General features: G+C 38.4%; 3 protein-coding genes and 1 non-coding gene across 4 annotated transcripts; 3 read left to right on the top strand and 1 right to left on the bottom strand.

Moving 5' to 3' along the window:
* Positions 1-491: 491 nt before the first annotated feature.
* Positions 492-2,019, bottom strand: LOC137741960 (probable polyamine transporter At3g13620). Its single transcript, XM_068481666.1, has one exon. The coding sequence runs from the start codon at positions 1,984-1,986 to the stop codon at positions 556-558; it is 1,431 nt and encodes a 476-aa protein (XP_068337767.1). The 5' UTR covers positions 1,987-2,019; the 3' UTR covers positions 492-555.
* Positions 2,020-3,184: 1,165 nt separating this feature from the next.
* On the top strand, positions 3,185-3,256 carry TRNAG-UCC (transfer RNA glycine (anticodon UCC)). The gene has a single exon. It is a non-coding gene; the product is annotated as a tRNA-Gly (tRNA).
* A 1,129-nt stretch (positions 3,257-4,385) lies between these two features.
* LOC137743687 (probable polyamine transporter At3g13620) lies at positions 4,386-6,242 on the top strand. The gene is made up of 2 exons (XM_068483618.1): positions 4,386-5,922; positions 6,073-6,242. Exons 1-2 carry the CDS (start codon positions 4,481-4,483, stop codon positions 6,098-6,100), a joined length of 1,470 nt encoding a protein of 489 aa, XP_068339719.1. The 5' UTR covers positions 4,386-4,480; the 3' UTR covers positions 6,101-6,242.
* A 3,353-nt stretch (positions 6,243-9,595) lies between these two features.
* On the top strand, positions 9,596-11,044 carry LOC137741731 (F-box/kelch-repeat protein At2g44130-like). The gene has a single exon (XM_068481444.1). The coding sequence runs from the start codon at positions 9,829-9,831 to the stop codon at positions 10,876-10,878; it is 1,050 nt and encodes a 349-aa protein (XP_068337545.1). The 5' UTR covers positions 9,596-9,828; the 3' UTR covers positions 10,879-11,044.
* Positions 11,045-18,973: the final 7,929 nt, after the last annotated feature.

Below are 18,973 nucleotides of genomic sequence, written 5' to 3' on the forward strand. Positions count from 1 at the left end.
TCTCGCCTGCTTTCAAACAAGATTCACAGTTCACACAATTTTTACGGCATATTGGTACCGTATCTGACATGAACATAGGTTTTTCATGCTTCATTTTAACTCAATATGCCATACTAGTGGGAAAAATACTCGGCTCCTTACAAGTACACAGTATTTCCTCGATATACACAACTCATAATTTGACATACATTTGCAAGGACTCTTGTCTTTGAGGTTTTAGTGAGTTGTTTCAGTGTGTCTCTTTGAGGTTTTAGTGAGTCGCTTCAGCATACGTATGAACATTTTCTCTTTATAGACAACTCAGTTTGAAACGCGTAAACTCTTCATTTTGTGATTTGAGTGAGTCACTTCAATATATGCGTCTACTTGTGATTTGCAAATTAAGGCGAAATGGCTTCTTACAAGTAAGGAACCAAGCAATGTTCATACCGAATTACGAGATGAAAGGCTCAAACATTGGTACCATTCTATTGTTAAAATTACCAAGAACAGAAAAAATCATATATAAAATTTCCTTAAGAAAACCAGATGTACACAATCATAACATTAAACAGCCTAGTTTCTTTCCTCGTAGTCCAATTTTTTTTCCCCCAAATTGAACTCAAACCACATCTTTGATTTGCTGAGATTCATCAAAAAGTACCAGCCAACACCAAAAAGAGTCATCAATGCACTAACCAAATAAACAGCTTTGGTGCCGACAGCCAAAACATACACCAAAAACACAGATGGAATCAAGCACATAACCACCAACCCTAGCAATCCCATTGGAACTTTGAATGGCCTCTTCAGAGCTGGAAATTTCACTCGCAACCAAATAAAAGAAGCGAATTCCAACAGCATTCCCAAACTGTACAAGAAATTTGCAGAAGATATGATGTCTGTGAAATCCAAGAAAGAAACAGCAAGTGCAATCACTGTTGAAATTAGAATCCCTAGCCAGGGGGTGTTGAACCATTTGGACCGTGCCCCGAAAATCTTCGGTAAAAACCCCAAGTTTGCCATACCCAAAAGCTGGTATGCACTGCTGCTCAATTGTGCCTCAAAAAGTCCAATAATAGATAAAACTGCACCAATTTCAATCCAGAATTTCAACCATTTCCCAGCAATCATTTCTCCAGCAGAAGCTAAATATCCATCAACCCAACTCTCTTGGTCAAGTGGAATAGCCCCAGTTGCAGCCAGGAGAGGGATTATGTAGCCCAAACATGTGAGAATCCCAGCTGAAAAAAGTGCTTTTGGGAAAAGCTTTTGGGGTTGCTCTACTTCTCCGGCTAGAGTACTAGCATTGTCCCAAAAATTCAAGTTCCAAAATAGGGTGTTGATAAATAAAGTCCAATCTTTTTTCACACCCTTTTCACCCAAACTGATCCATCTGCTTGGATGAATTTTTGGAATTGCAATCAAAGACATCAAGATAAACGGGCAAAGTGAAACAATTCCTAAACCTACTGCAGTGTATCCGACAATGCTCAAACCAGAGTAGTTGAGAAAAGATAGAACTAAAGTAGAGATAAGTGTGGCGAAAAATCGCGGTAAGCCGGAAGCAAAAATGGGGATTACCAGCTTGAGATAGTCCACACAAAGAATTGGGTATGAAGCTAAGTTGATGACACCACTGAGGAATTTCCAAGATCCCATGAGGGATCCCCAGAAGGGGCCAAATGCCTGGTGTGCCCAGATGACGAAACCGCCATTTCCGGGGAAGGTGGTGGAGAGCTCGGCGGTGACAAGGGCCTCAGGGATGCTCCAAATGAAGGGGAAGATGAGGAAGCCAAGGATAGCAAAGAGAGGGCCAGCTGCCCCCACAGCTGATTCTTCACCATAAGGACCTCCAGAGACTTCAAAGTAGATGAGGAAGACTAGTGGGAGAAGGGCTAGTTTCTTGGGGTTTTTGGGGCTGATTTGGGGTTGTGATTCGGTTTCTTGTTGGTCCAGAAGGGGTTGGGAAATTTGGGAGCTTGGAGAAGATTCCGAGGCGCTCATGCTGAGCCTCTCAACTGTTGGGAATTAATCAGATTCAATGATCACATATTTCACATGGGGTTTTGATGGTTTGGCATTCCTCTCCTGTTGGTGGGTCTTGGGGGACCCCAAGATTTTGAAAAGTGGTTGGGTAAAATCAAAGAAAGGGCATTGCCATTGATCATGTGGTCACTTATATAAGGAATTTTAACGAAATGTTTATGATATTATTTTTTTAACAAAAAATCATATTTTTATATTAAAAATCAATTCTGATATTATTTATTTTATCTTTTATTTTGTTTTTATCGTTAAAATTTAAAATTTTCAACTTTTTTCATTAATTTTCCTTTATATATATATATATATATATGCATGTGTAAATGTGTAAATATTTGACATTTGACAATTGTGTTGTTAATTATTGAACGGCACTTCATTTCTTGTTAAAGTAGCTTTTGGGTCTGAAATCCATTTTTAGGCCAAGTTGTTAGAAGTCGGCCCAGAAGGGAGACTGCGGGTGTCGGCCTTATAGTGTAGTGGTGATGGAGTGGTCCTAGACGAAATAGGGCTATTTGAGGATCATGATTTGCTTCTTGTTGAGATTTGAGTTAATTGCTAAAGGATCATGATTGAATCTTTGGATCAACCTTTTTTTTTTTTTTGGGTTGAAAAACGGTGCTAACACAAAAGCCCAAACAAAACTAATCAATAATAAATCTATACAGAGACATTTCGAGACGATCCTCAAGAACAAAACTATTGAATAAGAAGGAGGATTGTTAAAGTAAAAGTTGTCTAAAAATCCAAATCAAGATTATAGGTCGATAAACTATCTGCCACAAATTTTTTTCTCTATAGACATGTCGAAGTTTCGTATTACCATGACCTTGAAAGCAACTCTCGACAAGCCAAGGAACTGAAGAATGATTATTGCCAGCAGCTTGCAGCACCAAATGAATTGTGAGTGTAGATTTTGATTCCACCAATAATTTATCAATCTGTAATCTCCATGGCAATTGTAATCCCAAATAAAGGCCTCATTGCTTAGCAGTGGGAATCTCACATTTGCCCAAAATTGGTGCAAAACCCAAAAATCCATTTATCATCAGCATCTCTTAAAACACCACTTGCTCTAAGAGAATTATTATTTGGGTCAAGCATTATGGTCATAAAACTTTACAGTCTTGAATAATAATCTAGTAAGCTAAACAACCGAGCGTTTGTAGTCCAAAGGTTAGGATAATTGCCTTCCAAGCAATAGACCCGGGTTCGACTCCCGGCAAACGCATTATTTTTTTTCTAATTTTTTTTATTTTTTATTCGGGGTTCATGAATTACGCACCATTCACATAAACCATATCATCCAAATGAAGCACCTAATTGATTCCAAGGGAACCGCGCGCCAACAATATGAATATGCAGATAATCTCTGCTTACAAATAACATCATCTTTCAAACCTTTGGTACTTTAGTTGGAGAAGTATACAATTCATACAAACCCATTCCTTCTCTCTGTTTGATTCCGCCTCCATTTTCGATCTTTGGGGATCACTATTGATTCGGAAACAACATACCAGTTAGGATGACAGTGGTCGGAGTTGGATGGTATTGTTACTGTCTAATTAATGTTTTTTTTTTTACCAAGAATTTGAGCCACAGTCATCACACCATATTAACAACTACAAAGAGAAAGTTCAAAAAAAGACGAGTTCATGGTTAATTAGTTTGAGAAGTATATGTGATGGCATTAGATAGCTCAGAGAAAGTTTCAGATCAACAATTTTAAATCTGTTAAATTTATGGAAGGGGGCTTGCAGTTTCGTACACGAAAAATATGTAAGATAATTTTAGGAATCTAAAGTTACTTTCGTCGTTTAGGAGCTGAAGAAATTTCCAAGAAAGAAGCTGCATTATCAGTACAAGAAGAGTGACACGAAGGTTAAAGGAGGTCGGAGTTTGTATCTGTATGTTTTATTACATATCAGAGTTTTTGTTGCCACGTGAAATTTAGTTAACTAGCTGCTGACTCTACTCTGTAATGTACATGTGCATGAAAGTTGTAACCTTCTGCTGAATTGTGTATAGTTTACGTTATAAGCTACCATTTTCTTGAGAAAAATTTGGGTGTCACCGGAAATATATCACTTGTCATCCTGTTGCACTCATCACATCCCCCGTCACATGTAAAAATTAATCTTTGCCCACTTCTCACATGTGACAACAATATGTACTGGTATAAGCAATTTCCAGGAAGCAGCACACTCAGTACAACACTACAAGGAAGCAGCAGAAGAGTTGAGAAATTCTAGTAGTGATATTAATTGCATACATTTAGACAGTATTTGTTGCATATGCTACATGAACCAAGTTATATATAGCCAATGAACTAGGAAGCAAAGGCAACCAGCCTTCCAATTCAACCTCCATCTACAATCTTGGAATCCAATCACATAATTCCTGAAGTTCACATTGAAAATCCAAGAAATCCCAAAAGGAGAAAAAAGAACACACCATGAAATCCCCCCATTCTTCTCCAAAATCGAAAACTGCTCTTCTCGAAAATGAAAAAGAGGAAGTACAAGAACCTCCAATGTTTAGCACCACCAAGACCAAATGCAAAAAACTAGCATTCATCCCACTAGTTTTCCTCATTTACTTCCAAATCTCCGGCGGCCCTTATAACACTGAGTCCACTGTAGGTTCCGGGGGGCCTTTCAATGCCATCCTTGGCTTTCTCCTCTTCCCCATCATCTGGAGCATCCCTGAGGCCCTTGTCACTGCTGAGCTAGCCACCACCTTTCATGGCAATGGCGGCTTTGTTATATGGACTCACCAAGCCTTTGGTCCATTCTGGGGCTTCCTCATTGGTTTCTGGAAGTTCTTTAGTGCTGTCATTAACCTATCTTCCTACCCAGGTCTCTGTATAGACTACATTGATCCATTGCTACCAACTTTGTTGTCACACTTGCCTCACTATTTACTCATCTCTCTTTCAACCCTCTTGCTCTCAGTTTTTAACTTCATTGGTCTGCCTACAGTTGGCTATGCTGCAATATCTTTAGGGATTTTATCATACTTGCCATTTATAGTACTTTCTGTTTGTGCAATTCCCCAAATTGACCCTAGCAAATGGGTTTCTTCTGGCAAGATTAGCAGAAAAAGAAATTGGCCATCGTTTTTTAATTCGTTATTTTGGAACTTAAATTGTTGGGACAATGTCAGTACTTTAGTTGCGGAAGGTGTTAAAAACCCCCCCAAAACATTACCAAAAGCATTTCTCGCAGCTGGGTTGTTGACTTATTTGACTTCCCTAATACCTCTACTAGCTGCAATTGGTGCCATGTCTCTTGACCTAGATGATTGGAATGATGGGTTTTACACAGTTGTGGCATATAAAATTGTGGGGAAAAGGTTCGCAAAATGGGTTAGGGTTGGAGCCTTTTTGTCTGGCATTGGTGTCTATCAGTCCCAATTGAGCAGTTGTTCACACCAGCTTTTAGGCATGGCTGAATTAGGGTTGTTGCCTGGACTTTTTGGGGCGCGGTCAAAATGGTCCGGCACTCCTTGGGTGGGAATTTTGATATCAGCAATGATATCAATCTTGGTTTCATACATGAATTTTAAGCATGTCACATCTGTAGTGAATGTTTTGTTCAGTTTGAGCATGCTAGTCGAATTTTCGGCTTTTATATGGTTGAGGGTGAAGCTTCCGGATTTACAGAGGCCCTTCAAACTTCCAGTTAGAAGGCTGAGAGGGCTGATAGCAGTGCTCGTTATTCCGTTTGGAATTTTGGTGTACATAACTTGTGTTGGCACAAAGGTTGTGTACTTGGTGATTGCTTTGCTGACCGTGTTTGGGATCATTTGGTACTTCTGCATGAAGATTTTCCAGGCTAAGATGTGGCTTGGCTTCAACCATGTTGTGGCAAAACTAGCAGATTATGAAGATTTGGGGTGAGTTTACAATTAAATTGGCGTTTTTTAAACGTATATAGAATTTTATATACACAAAATTTCAATCAAAATAAAACTTTTTCTCTAAAGGGTTTGGGTTTTACGCTGGTGCTGATTCCATTTTTGTCCTTTGGGTGATCAATCTTGCAGCTACTATGGCCAATTTGTGAAGAAGTGATGCAAGTATTCAATATATCAAGAATGGAGCTGACTAGTTGTACATTTTAGTGAATTTTTAAAAGTTTGACGCATCCCTGTCAACTTGATAATTTATTAAAATAATAATGTAAATTTGTGTTATTATTAAGCTATCAATATATAAGGTGTTTATTAATTTTGTTTTTGTTTAAGATCAACTGCCAACTGTGCTTAGAATGCATAAATTATAGACATAATAACTAGAACGTTCATGATTTTTTTAATAAGCATCTTTATGGCCGATCAAATTGACCGATTCATTCCAGTCTAAACAAAATAATTTAGTTGTTGTTTGTTTGGATTAGATTAATCACCGAAAAATCGACTTGATGTGATTGGTTTCTCAAAGAAAGTTGAAGAAATAGTGTTCCTCAGTATTATACATTGTGATCATCGGTTGAAAGAATTGGCTACAAGAGAAATATTGAGTATTCATACCAGAGAAAATGGAGTTTAATTTGGCCTTGCTTTCAACTCAAGAGTCGCACACCAAATTAGAACTATCAGTAATTATAATTATGAACAATTATGTCGGGCTGTTTCTTTCAACCAGACCGAACTCTGAGCATATAAATTCGAGGCTAGAGAGAAAAACAGAAAGTTCTCCGTCATTGGTTCCTGCTATTGTCGTTTTTGGGGTCGAAGCAATCCCTCTTGACATATTCCCATCTTTACTGATACTGTATCTTAACTATCTTCATTTGATGTTTGTGCTCAATTTATCACTTTATTGAGAAGAGCCTTTATAATTTATGCCCTTAGAAAAATCCATCACATACTCCCATTTTTTAGACGATTTTTAGGCGGTTTTGCAAAATTGTTCAAACATATTCATAAAATTGAGATGTTTTCACCTTTACAAACTATAATGTGGGCTCATGACTACTATTTTCGTCAATTTATTTTTCATTTTTTTGCTCATGTGTTTTATTAAGCATACATTTGTGGGTCAACAAATGTTAAAACAGTTTTCAAATGCCTAGTAAAGTTTTTTTCTTTTAAATATGACGAAAATATTTCACAAAAAATAAAAAAATTAACATTTTTCTCAAATTCTCAATAAACGTGGGTTACCCATCACAGTTTTAAGGCAATTTTGCAAACCTGTTAAAAAATCACCACACCTTCACTGCATTGATTTAAGTAAGACTTTTCATTGATATTCTCATGTACGGAGTCTTATTTTGTCAATGTTTTGGACCCACTACTATTTTTACACTTATTTTTCAGTTTTCGATTTAAATATTCTATTGAAAATACATATGTGGCTCAATAAATGGTAAAACTATTTTCAATTGCCCTATAAAGTTATTCTTAATCATGAAAACAAAATTTAGCAAAAAATAAAAGTGGTTTTGCATAATTGTACAAATAAAAAATAATATTAAAGCAGTTTTGTCCATTTATTTTTCAATTTTTGGCCCAAATATGTTATAAATATACTTTGTGGCTAAATAAATGATAAAAACGCGTTCAAATGTCTTATAAAGTTTTCTCTGAAACATGATTGAAAATATATTTTAAAATTAAAATATATATATTTTTCTCAAAAAATATGGGCTAACCATAGGGTTTTTAGGCGGTTTTGCAACATTGTTATAAAATCTGTATGCATTCACCTTTGTTGCACCGTGAGGTTCTGAAAATTAATGTATGACATTTTGTTGATATTCTTGAGTATGGAGTCCTATTTCGTCAATGTTTTGGAGTTCATTACTGTTTTATCCATTTATTTTTCAGTTTTTAGCTTAAATATTATAATACATTTGTCGCTCACTAAATGCTAAAACTTACGCTATAAAGTTACTTTTTATCATGAAGGAAAAGATTTAGCAAAAATAAAAGATCTTAATTTTTTTTTTCAATAAAGTGGGCTAACTATAAGCATGAAACTCAATGTTTATTGCAGATGACTAATAGCAATTTTTTATGAGTTTTTAATTACAGAATTGTGTTCTTCTCGGTCTTCAGAAGGGGTGGATAATTATGGCTTGCCACCAGTTATCCCCCTTTTTGAATTTTTTTTTTATTTTTACAGAATTATGTTTCTTTTGGCAGTGACCCCTTAATAAACGCAGGTTCACCATTAATATTATCGATATTATTCTTACTTAATCACATATCATTAAGTGTAAAGTTTTATCATAAAAGGCTTCAATGATACTAAGGATAAAAACGCATATATAAGTTGTATTTTGTTACATGCCTAATGCAGATTCTATTCTCCAATATTTCTTAAGTAATTCTATCTTTTCAACAAACCCTATCTTAATTCTTTAGCCATTAAGCACATGCGATCAACATCGTTGGGCTTGTCAAGAGAAAGTAGTATTACATTTCACTTTCATTAAGCAAAAATATTTGCAAATTGCACGTTACCATCATGTCAACTTCTTGCAGCTTGAGATACGATAAACTTTGCAATATAAAAACTCAATCACTCGCCATGTCCAATCCAAGGTCGCAATCAAGAGATAACTAACATGCCTAATTGTCGATTTGTTCAGAATTTGTACAGAGTTTGACAAATTTTTTTCCAAACTTTAATTTCAGTCGATTTTCTCCCCTAAACTATTATGTATAGCCACTTGCCCTTTACATTAGATTTAAAAAAAAATTCATCTAATTTTCAATCTATTTTCATTACATGAACATCACATGACAATTGTATACGTACAAAAGGGTAATTTGGTTTAGTAAATTGGACGCAAAACCAATACTTTGCAACTGCTAATTGGACTTGCATGGCTAATTCAAAATAAAAAGTATACGGAGTCCACCATTTCAAAAGAACAAGAAGAAAAAACTCCACATTAGGATAAAATTACTTTGTTGCCTCAAGTATTTGCCATGATACCAAAATAAATAAAAATTAGTTTGAATTTGTTAAAATTAAAATCCATGAAAAAATTAACAACTTCTTACAATTTTCGAAAAGAAATCAACAGATTCCTCTAACTAATAATTGAAACTCATCCTCATCCTCTTAAAAAAAAAAATCCTCTATAATTGAATTCTATACACACAGCCAAGACATATATCCACTTATCCCCACGTGGCAGGCCGATTTCACACCGATCAAGATTGCTAAATACATGCCACGTGTGATAGTGCCCACTTTATGTCATGTCAAATTCAGCTGGCTTTACCCGAATCTCGTGTTCAGTTGTCCATCCCCTTGAATTTGGTCGCTTTTTGCGACACTGTTACCCTTTGCCTTTTCGACCCTTATCCCTAACCCCTTGCCTTTTTTCCAATCAATCGAGTAAATAATCGTAGGGTATTGAAACGATCATGCAATATAATTATTGTTTCACTCGGACCCTTATCCAACTTGAATGTAACGTTTTCATAAACTAGTAGAAATCATATGGGACCGCCGTCCATTTTTAGTATTTGTTTTGGAGCGAAAAAATAGTAATATTCGGCGTCCAATCCGAAACTAGATGACTTCGAACATGACACCAATGCAACCTGTTCCATTTCTACAGTTTCCACCATCTCTAACTGTTTCTATAAATTAAGGTCCATGGCCTGCGTCGCAAATGCAACTAGAATTCACTCCAAAAGCAAAATCCAATCACTTCTTCGCTGCAAAGCAACACACTTCGTTTTTTTTCTTTTTTGGCAAAAATCCCTTCTTCCTGGGCTGCAAAAAGCATTTCTTGCTTTGCCTTGCTGCAAAATTAAGCGCGCATCTCTGCTAAAATGTGGGGTATCGAGCTGACCGATTTTATTCCGGGTTTGCCTGCAGAACTGGGACTCGAGTGCCTGACTTGGTTGCCCTACACAGCTCACCCAGTTGCTTCCCGGGTCTGCCGTCCATGGCGGACTCTCTTAGAAAGTCAAGATTTTTACTTTCACAGGAAGAAAACCGGACGTACCTACAAAGTTGCATGCTTGGTTCAAGCTCTTCCTCCAAAGCTTGTTGCATCAGAATCTGACGTAACCAAATCCACCGAGTCACCGGCCTACGGAATCACCGTGTTTGACCCGGCCAGTCGTTCGTGGGATAGACTCGACCCGGTTTCTGAGTACCCAAATGGGCTGCCCCTGTTTTGCCAATTGGCAAGCTGTGAAGGGAAGCTTGTGGTGATGGGCGGGTGGGACCCGGTGAGTTACGACCCGGTCACCGACGTGTTTGTGTACGACTTCACTACTTCGCATTGGAGGAAAGCCAACGACATGCCGTCCAAGCGCTCTTTTTTCGCTATCGGATCGGACGCGGGCCAGGTGTACGTGGCGGGCGGGCATGACGAGAACAAGAACGCCTTGAAGTCCGCATGGGTTTATGATGTGAGATCGGACGAGTGGACTGAGTTGACTCCGATGAGTAATGATCGGGACGAGTGTGAAGGGGTGGTGATTGGGAGCGAGTTTTGGGTGGTTAGCGGGTACCGCACCGAGAGTCAAGGAGTGTTCGAGGGAGGTGCCGAGGTGTTGGAGTTGGGATCACGGCAGTGGCGGCTGGTGGACGAGGCGTGGGAGGCGGGCCATTGTCCAAGGCATTGTGTTGGAGTAGGGGACGATGGGAAATTGGTGAGTTGGGGTAAGTTGGACTCGGGGTTCCGAGTTGGAACGTGCGGAGTCATGCTTGGGGGTGGGACCCTGGTGGTGGGGTCGGAGTGCCAAGGTGCAAGTCAAGGGTTCTATATGGTGGAAGAAATGAAGGGACGTCAAAACGGTAAATTATATGAGATTAGTGTGCCTGATGAGTTTTCTGGGTTTGTTCAATCAGGTTGCTGCGTTGAGATTTAGATATTAATTAATAAGGATAATGACACATGAGATGAGAGTATATGTATGCTTTTAATTTGGGTGCAATCTTTTCTATTTAATGATATGTGTAACATATAGTCTCTTTGTCTTATATTTAATGATATGTGTAACTATAATACTCACAAGCAGCACATACACAATTACGTATGCCCTTAATTTTTGAGTGTCCCTTCGTTTCGGTAAATAGGCATTTGGACACATCACACTATAAAGAATTATGCTAGATTCAATAGTCCGACTCACGTGATTGGAAAAAAACTTACATGCAACTTAAAACGTAAACATGAAATATCGTTGTTTTAAAATATTTGTTAGTTTATCATTTTATGTTGCTTGTAAGTTTATATCTCGTGGGATTACTGTGACCCTTCTTACGATTTGAAAGAGTTTACATGCATTTGATGAAATGCAAAACTTGAGATAGCGCCGAGATAGCATCCTATTGTCCTAGTTACACGTGAGTTTCTATCCTACGGCTATCTATAATCCTTTTGCGAACGATGAAAGTTACATGCACCTGAAATGCAAATTAGTTGTCCTAATTGCGTGTAATATTTTATGATGGTGTTGTCTGTTAATCCTTACTTATGGCTCACAATGCGTTGACGGCTCAAGTTCGGCACCGACAAACATCCTATCATCCAATGACATGGCGGCAGTGATTCATTTATATAAAAATTGAAGGGGTATATGTACATGCATGCCTACGTATGTAACGTGCGGAAGGTTAAGTTTGTAATATGGCTTTTCTTGTTTGGCATATGGCTTTTCTTGTTTGTCATATGACAAACATCCTATCATCCAATGACATGGGTGAACTGTATCTTGTTTGGCATATGGCTTTTCTTACAGAGATTCTTTCATTTTGCATTCAGATTTTTTTAGCAAGTCGATTTATAAGTTTGTCTCCTATTTTATATGTGTAATTTCTATTTTATCTAATTTTTTTGAACATTTTTACCTTTTAAATTTATTTTAGGGGTGTAGTTCTATATATGTCTTCTTTTTTTACTGTATTTTTTTAAAGAGGAATAAGATTTATGTTTTTCTTTTTCTTATTATTTGGTTTTTAACTTTACGAGAAGTAATGATTATATCCTCTGATTAGGTGTGAAATTCGCGAGATAAAGAAATGTGGGAAGATGAACTTGATCCGACCAGAATATAATTTAAAATATAGGTGGACTGGGAGGATTGGAGTGAACATGGGTTGAGGTTGTGCAGTCTAAAAGTTGAGAGTTCGTAGATTTGAGAGGGCAACTCAACAGTGTTCCTGTATACCTAAACACTGCCCTATTATTTCCATACGACAGAAGTAGAAAAAAGGAACAGTACTCAATTATTAGGCCGAATAGACATCACCTCATATATAACACTAATTTTATTTAGTCAAATAGTACTAATCATGTTGTTGATCACTTTCATTATATAAAGAAATTATTTATATTAGAGATATAGTCATCAACATAATCGATTTTGTTTGTCTAAATACTCTATCTGTAGTGCACAATGTTCGACTCCTTTATAACTAATTAGATAACTCAAAACTTAGGATGAAAAAGAACGAGGTCCTCTAGGAAAGGTGACATCCTAGGCCGGATCAAACAAAAAGAAAAGGGACAAACAAAAGATTTGGATGTTAATTTGTATTGTCAACCTTAGGTAACTTATGGCTCGTTTACTAATCTATAATCAGAATGAGAGAAATGAATCAATTTAAGTTCACATTTAAGCATATGAAGAGGTTCAAGTATGTCTATGAGAGGAACTGAACCTCCAACGGTTCTTTTAACTATGTCTCCATATCTCCTAAGTTGCAGGCGATTCAAAAGCATCGATAGGTTCATATTTAAGCATATCAAGAGGTTCAAGTACTGAAAGACAAGTAGTTCAAATCGTACCGTTCCATTGTACATTGGCATTCCCTTGAAGTAAACCTTTTCATGAGCAGCATTTGGCAGTATGTCAGTCGCTCCCGTTAATAGCGGAAACAAACTCACTTCCCGGACACAAGCTTGCTTTTCTGGCTGCATGATCAAGCAGATCAAAGATATTGACATCAGCCTAATAACATCAATGAGTTGACTTCGTTCCTTGATGTTCCGTCACAAGAGAGAAACATATCCCGGAACTAGCTAGCATGATGTAAACGAGTGACAGGTAGGTGATTGCAGTGGTTGAAGGAGAACCACAATTAGAAACTTGCTAATCACGTGCTTCCATAAGGAATTCCATGTTCATCAAAGATAACAAAGCCTGTTTTCATCGACTTTGTGCTAAATTCTCCTAAAGCTTGCGGCTGCAGCAGACTTCCCATGATGTAGGACGAAGCAAGCTCTGTGCCCCAACAACATTCAATGACGGGTCTATAATAAGCGCGGGAAGCGAGCCAAAGGTCATCATCAACGCTAGACACTTCACCAGTGGAAGAAAATGATCTGCATACATTGATGGTTAAGTCCATTTTCTCGGTATTCATGTAAATAAATCGCTCTAAAGTTTAAATAAAAAGATTATCTTTGCCCAATCTAGGCCTTTCATACATTGTGCTCTTCCAAGCTTATTGTGCTCTTCCAAGCTTTTACTAAGCTAGGAACTGTTGATTATTGGCTCAAACAAAGTAGTCTAAAACCAATAAATGATTTCGGCTACTTTTGTGGTCAAAATTGGTGGTTGGCATGCTACATGTGGGAAACAAAAAATGGATGCACTTATGCCTAATTCTTTTTGACTTGATGAGAGGCCTTTGGCCTATAAAAGTGTGTAGGCATAACTCAAAAACAACAACGAAGAAAGAAAAATAGCAAGAAGCCATTCGGCATAGAGAAGAATTTTCTCAAATTGTCTTGCTTTGTATTTTTGGTTTTCTCTTCCTATTGTAAGTGTGAGAGTTTGGGTTATTCGGGTCTTTGGGAAATTGAGTGATAAACACTATTGTATGTTCTCATTGATTATAGTGGAATACTCCGTCGTCTCCAAACTGGATGTAGGCATTGCCGAACCAGTATAAATCTTGGTGTTCTTGTTGGTATTGTTCCATTTATCTTTTGTCAGTTATTGTGGTTTATTTTCACTCACACTTGGTTGACGCTTCCGCACAACAAGTGGTATCAGAGCCTAGTTTTTCGACTAGGCGTTCTCGTGGGAGTGAAAAATTTGCTGGCGCTACAGTCCCGTGAATAGTGCCGAGTAGATGGCTGGAGATAAAGATGAATCTGTGAAGGGGAAGGAGTCGGCATTGTCTTCGTCGGCACCTACATCCAATAGACATCAAATTGCCACTACAAGGTTAGAGGTTGATAAATTCAATGGCTCTAATAATTTTGGTATGTGGCAATGTGAAGTTATGGATGTGTTGTATCAACAAGAGTTGGATATGGTTCTGGAAGATAAACCAGAAGATATTGATGACAAGCAGTGGACACGAATTAATCTTCATGCTTGTGCTGTTATTCGATCGTTCCTTGATAAGGAGTTGAAATACCCGTATATGAAGGAAACTTCTGCTAAGGAGTTATGGACAAAATTGGAAGAGAAGTATATGACCAAGAGTGCAGAAAATCGGCTCTTCTTGAAGAAGCGACTCTTCCGATTTCAGTATCGTCCAGGTATTACTATGCACGAACACCTCAATGATTATAATAAAATACTTGCTGATTTAGCAAACCTTGATGTGAAAATTCCTGACGAGGATAAGGCACTATGTTTGTTAAATTCATTGCCTGATGATTATGATCATTTGACAACTACTTTGTTGTATGGAAAATCCGAGGTGAAACTTGATGAGGTGTCTGCGGCATTGGTGAATCATGAGTGTCGTAAGAAGGAACTAAAGACTCACAATTCACAAACCGAGGCACTTGTTGCAAGGGGTCGAACAGAGGAAAGAAAATCTGGGAAGCGGGGAAAATCTCGTTCAAAGTCATGAGGGAAGTTTCCTGCTAAAGATGAATGTGCCTTTTGTCGCCAAAAGGGTCATTGGAAGAAAGACTGCCCTAAATTGAAGAACAAAGAGAAGGAGAAAGCGGGTTCTGAAGCAAATATTGCAAAATCTGGAGATGATGATTTCGAGTTTGCTTTGGCTAGTTCATCTGCTGATGGTCACTCCAAGGAGTGAATTTTGGATTGAGGTTGCACCTATCATATGTGTCCCATTCGAGAATGGTTTTCTAATTTCGAGGAGCTGGATGGTGGAATTGTTTTGATGGGTAATGATAATGCCTGCAAAACCCAAGGGATAGGCAAAATCTGTTTGAAGATGCATGATGGAACAGTCAGAGAATTAAGTGATGTTCGGTATGTACCAGATATGAAGAAAAATCTTATCTCACTGGGTGCATTGGAATCCAAGGGTCTCAAGATCACCATGAAGGGTGGAGTTCTTAAAGCTGTTTATGGGGCACTGGTGGTGATGAAAGGTACAAGACGAAATAACTTGTATTTCTTGCAGGGGAGTACAGTTATTGGTGAAGCAGCTGTCACCGAAGCTGCTGACGCAGATAGCACAGACACCACGAGGTTATGGCATATGCGTCTTGGGCATGCTGGTGAAAAAGCGTTGCAAGGATTGGTGAAGCAAGGCTTATTGAAAGGTGCAAAGGCATGCAAATTGGAATTCTGTGAGCATTGTGTGTTGGGTAAGCAAACTAGAGTAAAATTTGGCACTGCTATTCACCACACTAAAGGCATTCTTGATTATGTTCACACTGATGTTTGGGGACCTTCCAAGAATGCATCTTGGGGAGGTAGCCATTATTTTGTCTCTTTTGTTGATGACTTCTCTAGAAGAATATGGGTGTACACCATGAAGTGTAAAGATGAAGTCTTGAAGATATTCCTGAAGTGGAAAAAGATGATTGAAACGTAAAGCGATCGAAAGATCAAGACTCTCAGATTAGACAATGGGGGTGAATATAAGTCTGATCCCTTCTTGAAATTTTGTCAAGATGAGGGTATTGTGAGGCACTTCACGATTAGGGAGACACCGCAACAGAATGGGGTGGCGGAGCGCATGAACCGTACTTTGCTTGAGAAAGTTCGGTGTATGTTGTCTAATGTTGGATTAGGCAAGGCATTTTGGGCTGAGGCACTCACTTATGCAAGCCATCTCATTAATCGATTGCCAGCTGCTGCAAATGAGGGCAAAACGCCCATGGAGGTATGGTCTGGTAAATCTTGTACTGATTACAAGTTTTTACATATATTTGGTTGTCCTGCTTACTATTATGTCAGAGAAAGCAAGTTGGATCCAAGAGCAAAGAAAGCTCTATTTATGGGCTTTAGCACTGGCGTGAAGGGATACCGACTCTGGTGTCCAGATGAGAAGAAATTTGTTGTAAGCAGAGATGTGACTTTTGATGAGGCTGCTATGGTTAATCAGAACAAGCATGAAGGTGAAACTGAAACGACCGAGACCATGAGTAGCTCAAAGCAGGTGGAGTTACTGAAGACTCCAGTTGTTCCAGTAAGGTCTGATGTTACAAACACTAGTCCTACAGTTAATCATGATGATGAGGACGAGGATGATGAAGAGGAGGCACCTACCCAAGAGCCTCCACAGCAACAAGACTATATTGCAACCAGAAGATCGAGAAGGGAAATTCGAAAGCCTGCTCGATTTACTGATATTGTGGCATATGCACTTCCCGTTATTGAAGATGATATTCCATCCACCTACAAAGAAGCTGTCATGAGTTCAGAGTACGAGTTGTGGAAGAAATCTATGGATGAGGAGATGAAATCTCTTCATAAAAATAAGACTTGGAAGCTGGTTCAGTTACCAAAAGGGAAGAAAGAAATTGGTTGTAAATAGGTGTATGCCAAAAAGATGTAATCTTTGGGAAAAGACAATGTAAGATTCAAAGCCAGATTGGTAGCTAAAGGCTATGCTCAGAAAGAAGGCATTGACTACAATGAGGTATTTTCTCCTGTAGTAAAACATTCTTCTATTCGTATTCTGTTGGCTTTGGTTGTGCAGTTTGATCTTGAGTTGGCCCAACTTGATGTCAAGACTGCGTTCTTACATGGTGATTTGGAGGAAGAGATTTATATGTCTCAGCCAGAAGGTTTTAAGGTTGCTGGAAAGGAAAATTGGGTTTGCAAATTGGAAAAATCATTGTATGGCTTGAAGCAGTCTCCAAGACAATGGTACAAGCGATTTGATCGATTTATGATCGGGCAAAAGTACACAAGAAGTCACTATGACCATTGTGTATACTTTCGCAAACTACAAGATGTAACTTTCATTTATCTGCTTTTATATGTTGATGATATGCTTATAGCATGTAAGAGCAAAGTGGAGATTGAAAGGTTGAAGACTCAACTGAGTAATGAATTTGAGATGAAGGACTTGGGAGAAGCTCGGAAGATACTAGGTATGGAAATTGAAAGAGATAGACCGAAGGGCAAGATTAGTTTGTGTCAGAAGCAGTATTTGAAGAAGGTACTACAACGTTTCAGGATGAATGAAAATTCAAAACCGGTTAGTACACCTCTTGCCCCTCATTTCAAACTTAGTGCTTCTATGTCTCCTAAAACTGTTGAAGAGAGTCAGTACATGGCTCAAATTCCTTATGCAAATGTTGTTGGTAGTTTGATGTATGCTATGGTGTGTACTAGGCCTGATATTTCACAAGCTGTTAGTATTGTTAGTAGATATATGCATAATCCAGGAAAAGGGCATTGGGAAGCTGTGAAATGGATTCTACGGTATATTCTGGGTACTGTGGATGTTGGTTTATTGTTCCAGCAGGATAAAATTACTGGTCAATGTGTTGTTGGATATGTGGATTCTGATTACGCAGGTGATTTGGACAAGCGTAGATCCACTATAGGTTTTGTATTCACTATTGCTGGAGGTCCAGTAAGTTGGAGGTCGACTCTGCAATCTACAATTGCTTTGTCAACTACTGAGGCAGAATACATGGTTGTAACAGAAGCTATAAAGGAAGCCATCTGGCTTCAAGGGTTGCTTGATGACTTAGGGGTTCAACAAGACCATGTGCATGTTCATTGCGACAGTCAGAGTGCTATTCATTTAGCAAAGAATCAAGTTCATCATGCATGTACGAAACACATTGACGTGAGGTTCCATTTTGTTCGTGAGATTATTGACGAGGGAGATATTCTTCTTCAGAAGATTGGGACCGCTGACAATCCTGCGGATATGTTAACAAAGCCAGTTTCGTTGCTCAAGTTTAAGCACTGCTTAGACTTGATTGGCATTTGTAAAATTTGTTGATTGCCCCATGGGGAAGTGGGAGACGACTATTGGGAGTTCTACTTAGAGGGTTTGCGCCAAGGTGGAGATTGTTGATTATTGGCTCAAACAAAGTAGTCTAAAACCAACAAATGATTTCGGCTACTTTTGTGGTCAAAATTGGTGGTTGGCATGCTACATGTGGGAAACAAAAAATGGATGCTCTTATGCCTAATTTGTGGTCAAAATTGGATGCACTTATGCCTAATTCTTTTTGACTTGATGAGAGGCCTTTGGCCTATAAAAGGAGGTGTAGGCATAACTCAAAAACAACAAGGAAGAAAGAAATTAGGCATAAGTGCATCCAATTTTGACCACAAATTAGGCATAAGAGCATCCATTTTTTGTTTCCCACATGTAGCATGCCAACCACCAATTTTGACCACAAAAGTAGCCGAAATCATTTGTTGGTTTTAGACTACTTTGTTTGAGCCAATAATCGACAATCTCCACCTTGGCGCAAACCCTCTAAGTAGAACTCCCAATAGTCGTCTCCCACTCCCCCATGGGGCAATCAACAAATTTTACAAATGTCAATCAAGTCTAAGCAGTGCTTAAACTTGAGCAACGAAACTGGCTTTGTTAACATATCCGCAGGATTGTCAGCGGTCCCAATCTTCTGAAGAAGAATATCTCCCTCGTCAATAATCTCACGAACAAAATGGAACCTCACGTCAATGTGTTTCGTACGTGCATGATGAACTTGATTCTTTGCTAAATGAATAGCACTCTGACTGTCGCAATGAACATCCACATGGTCTTGTTGAACCCCTAAGTCATCAAGCAACCCTTGAAGCCAGATGGCTTCCTTTATAG

Source organism: Pyrus communis, chromosome 8 (assembly GCF_963583255.1).
Source record: "Pyrus communis chromosome 8, drPyrComm1.1, whole genome shotgun sequence".
Taxonomy (NCBI): domain Eukaryota; kingdom Viridiplantae; phylum Streptophyta; class Magnoliopsida; order Rosales; family Rosaceae; genus Pyrus; species Pyrus communis.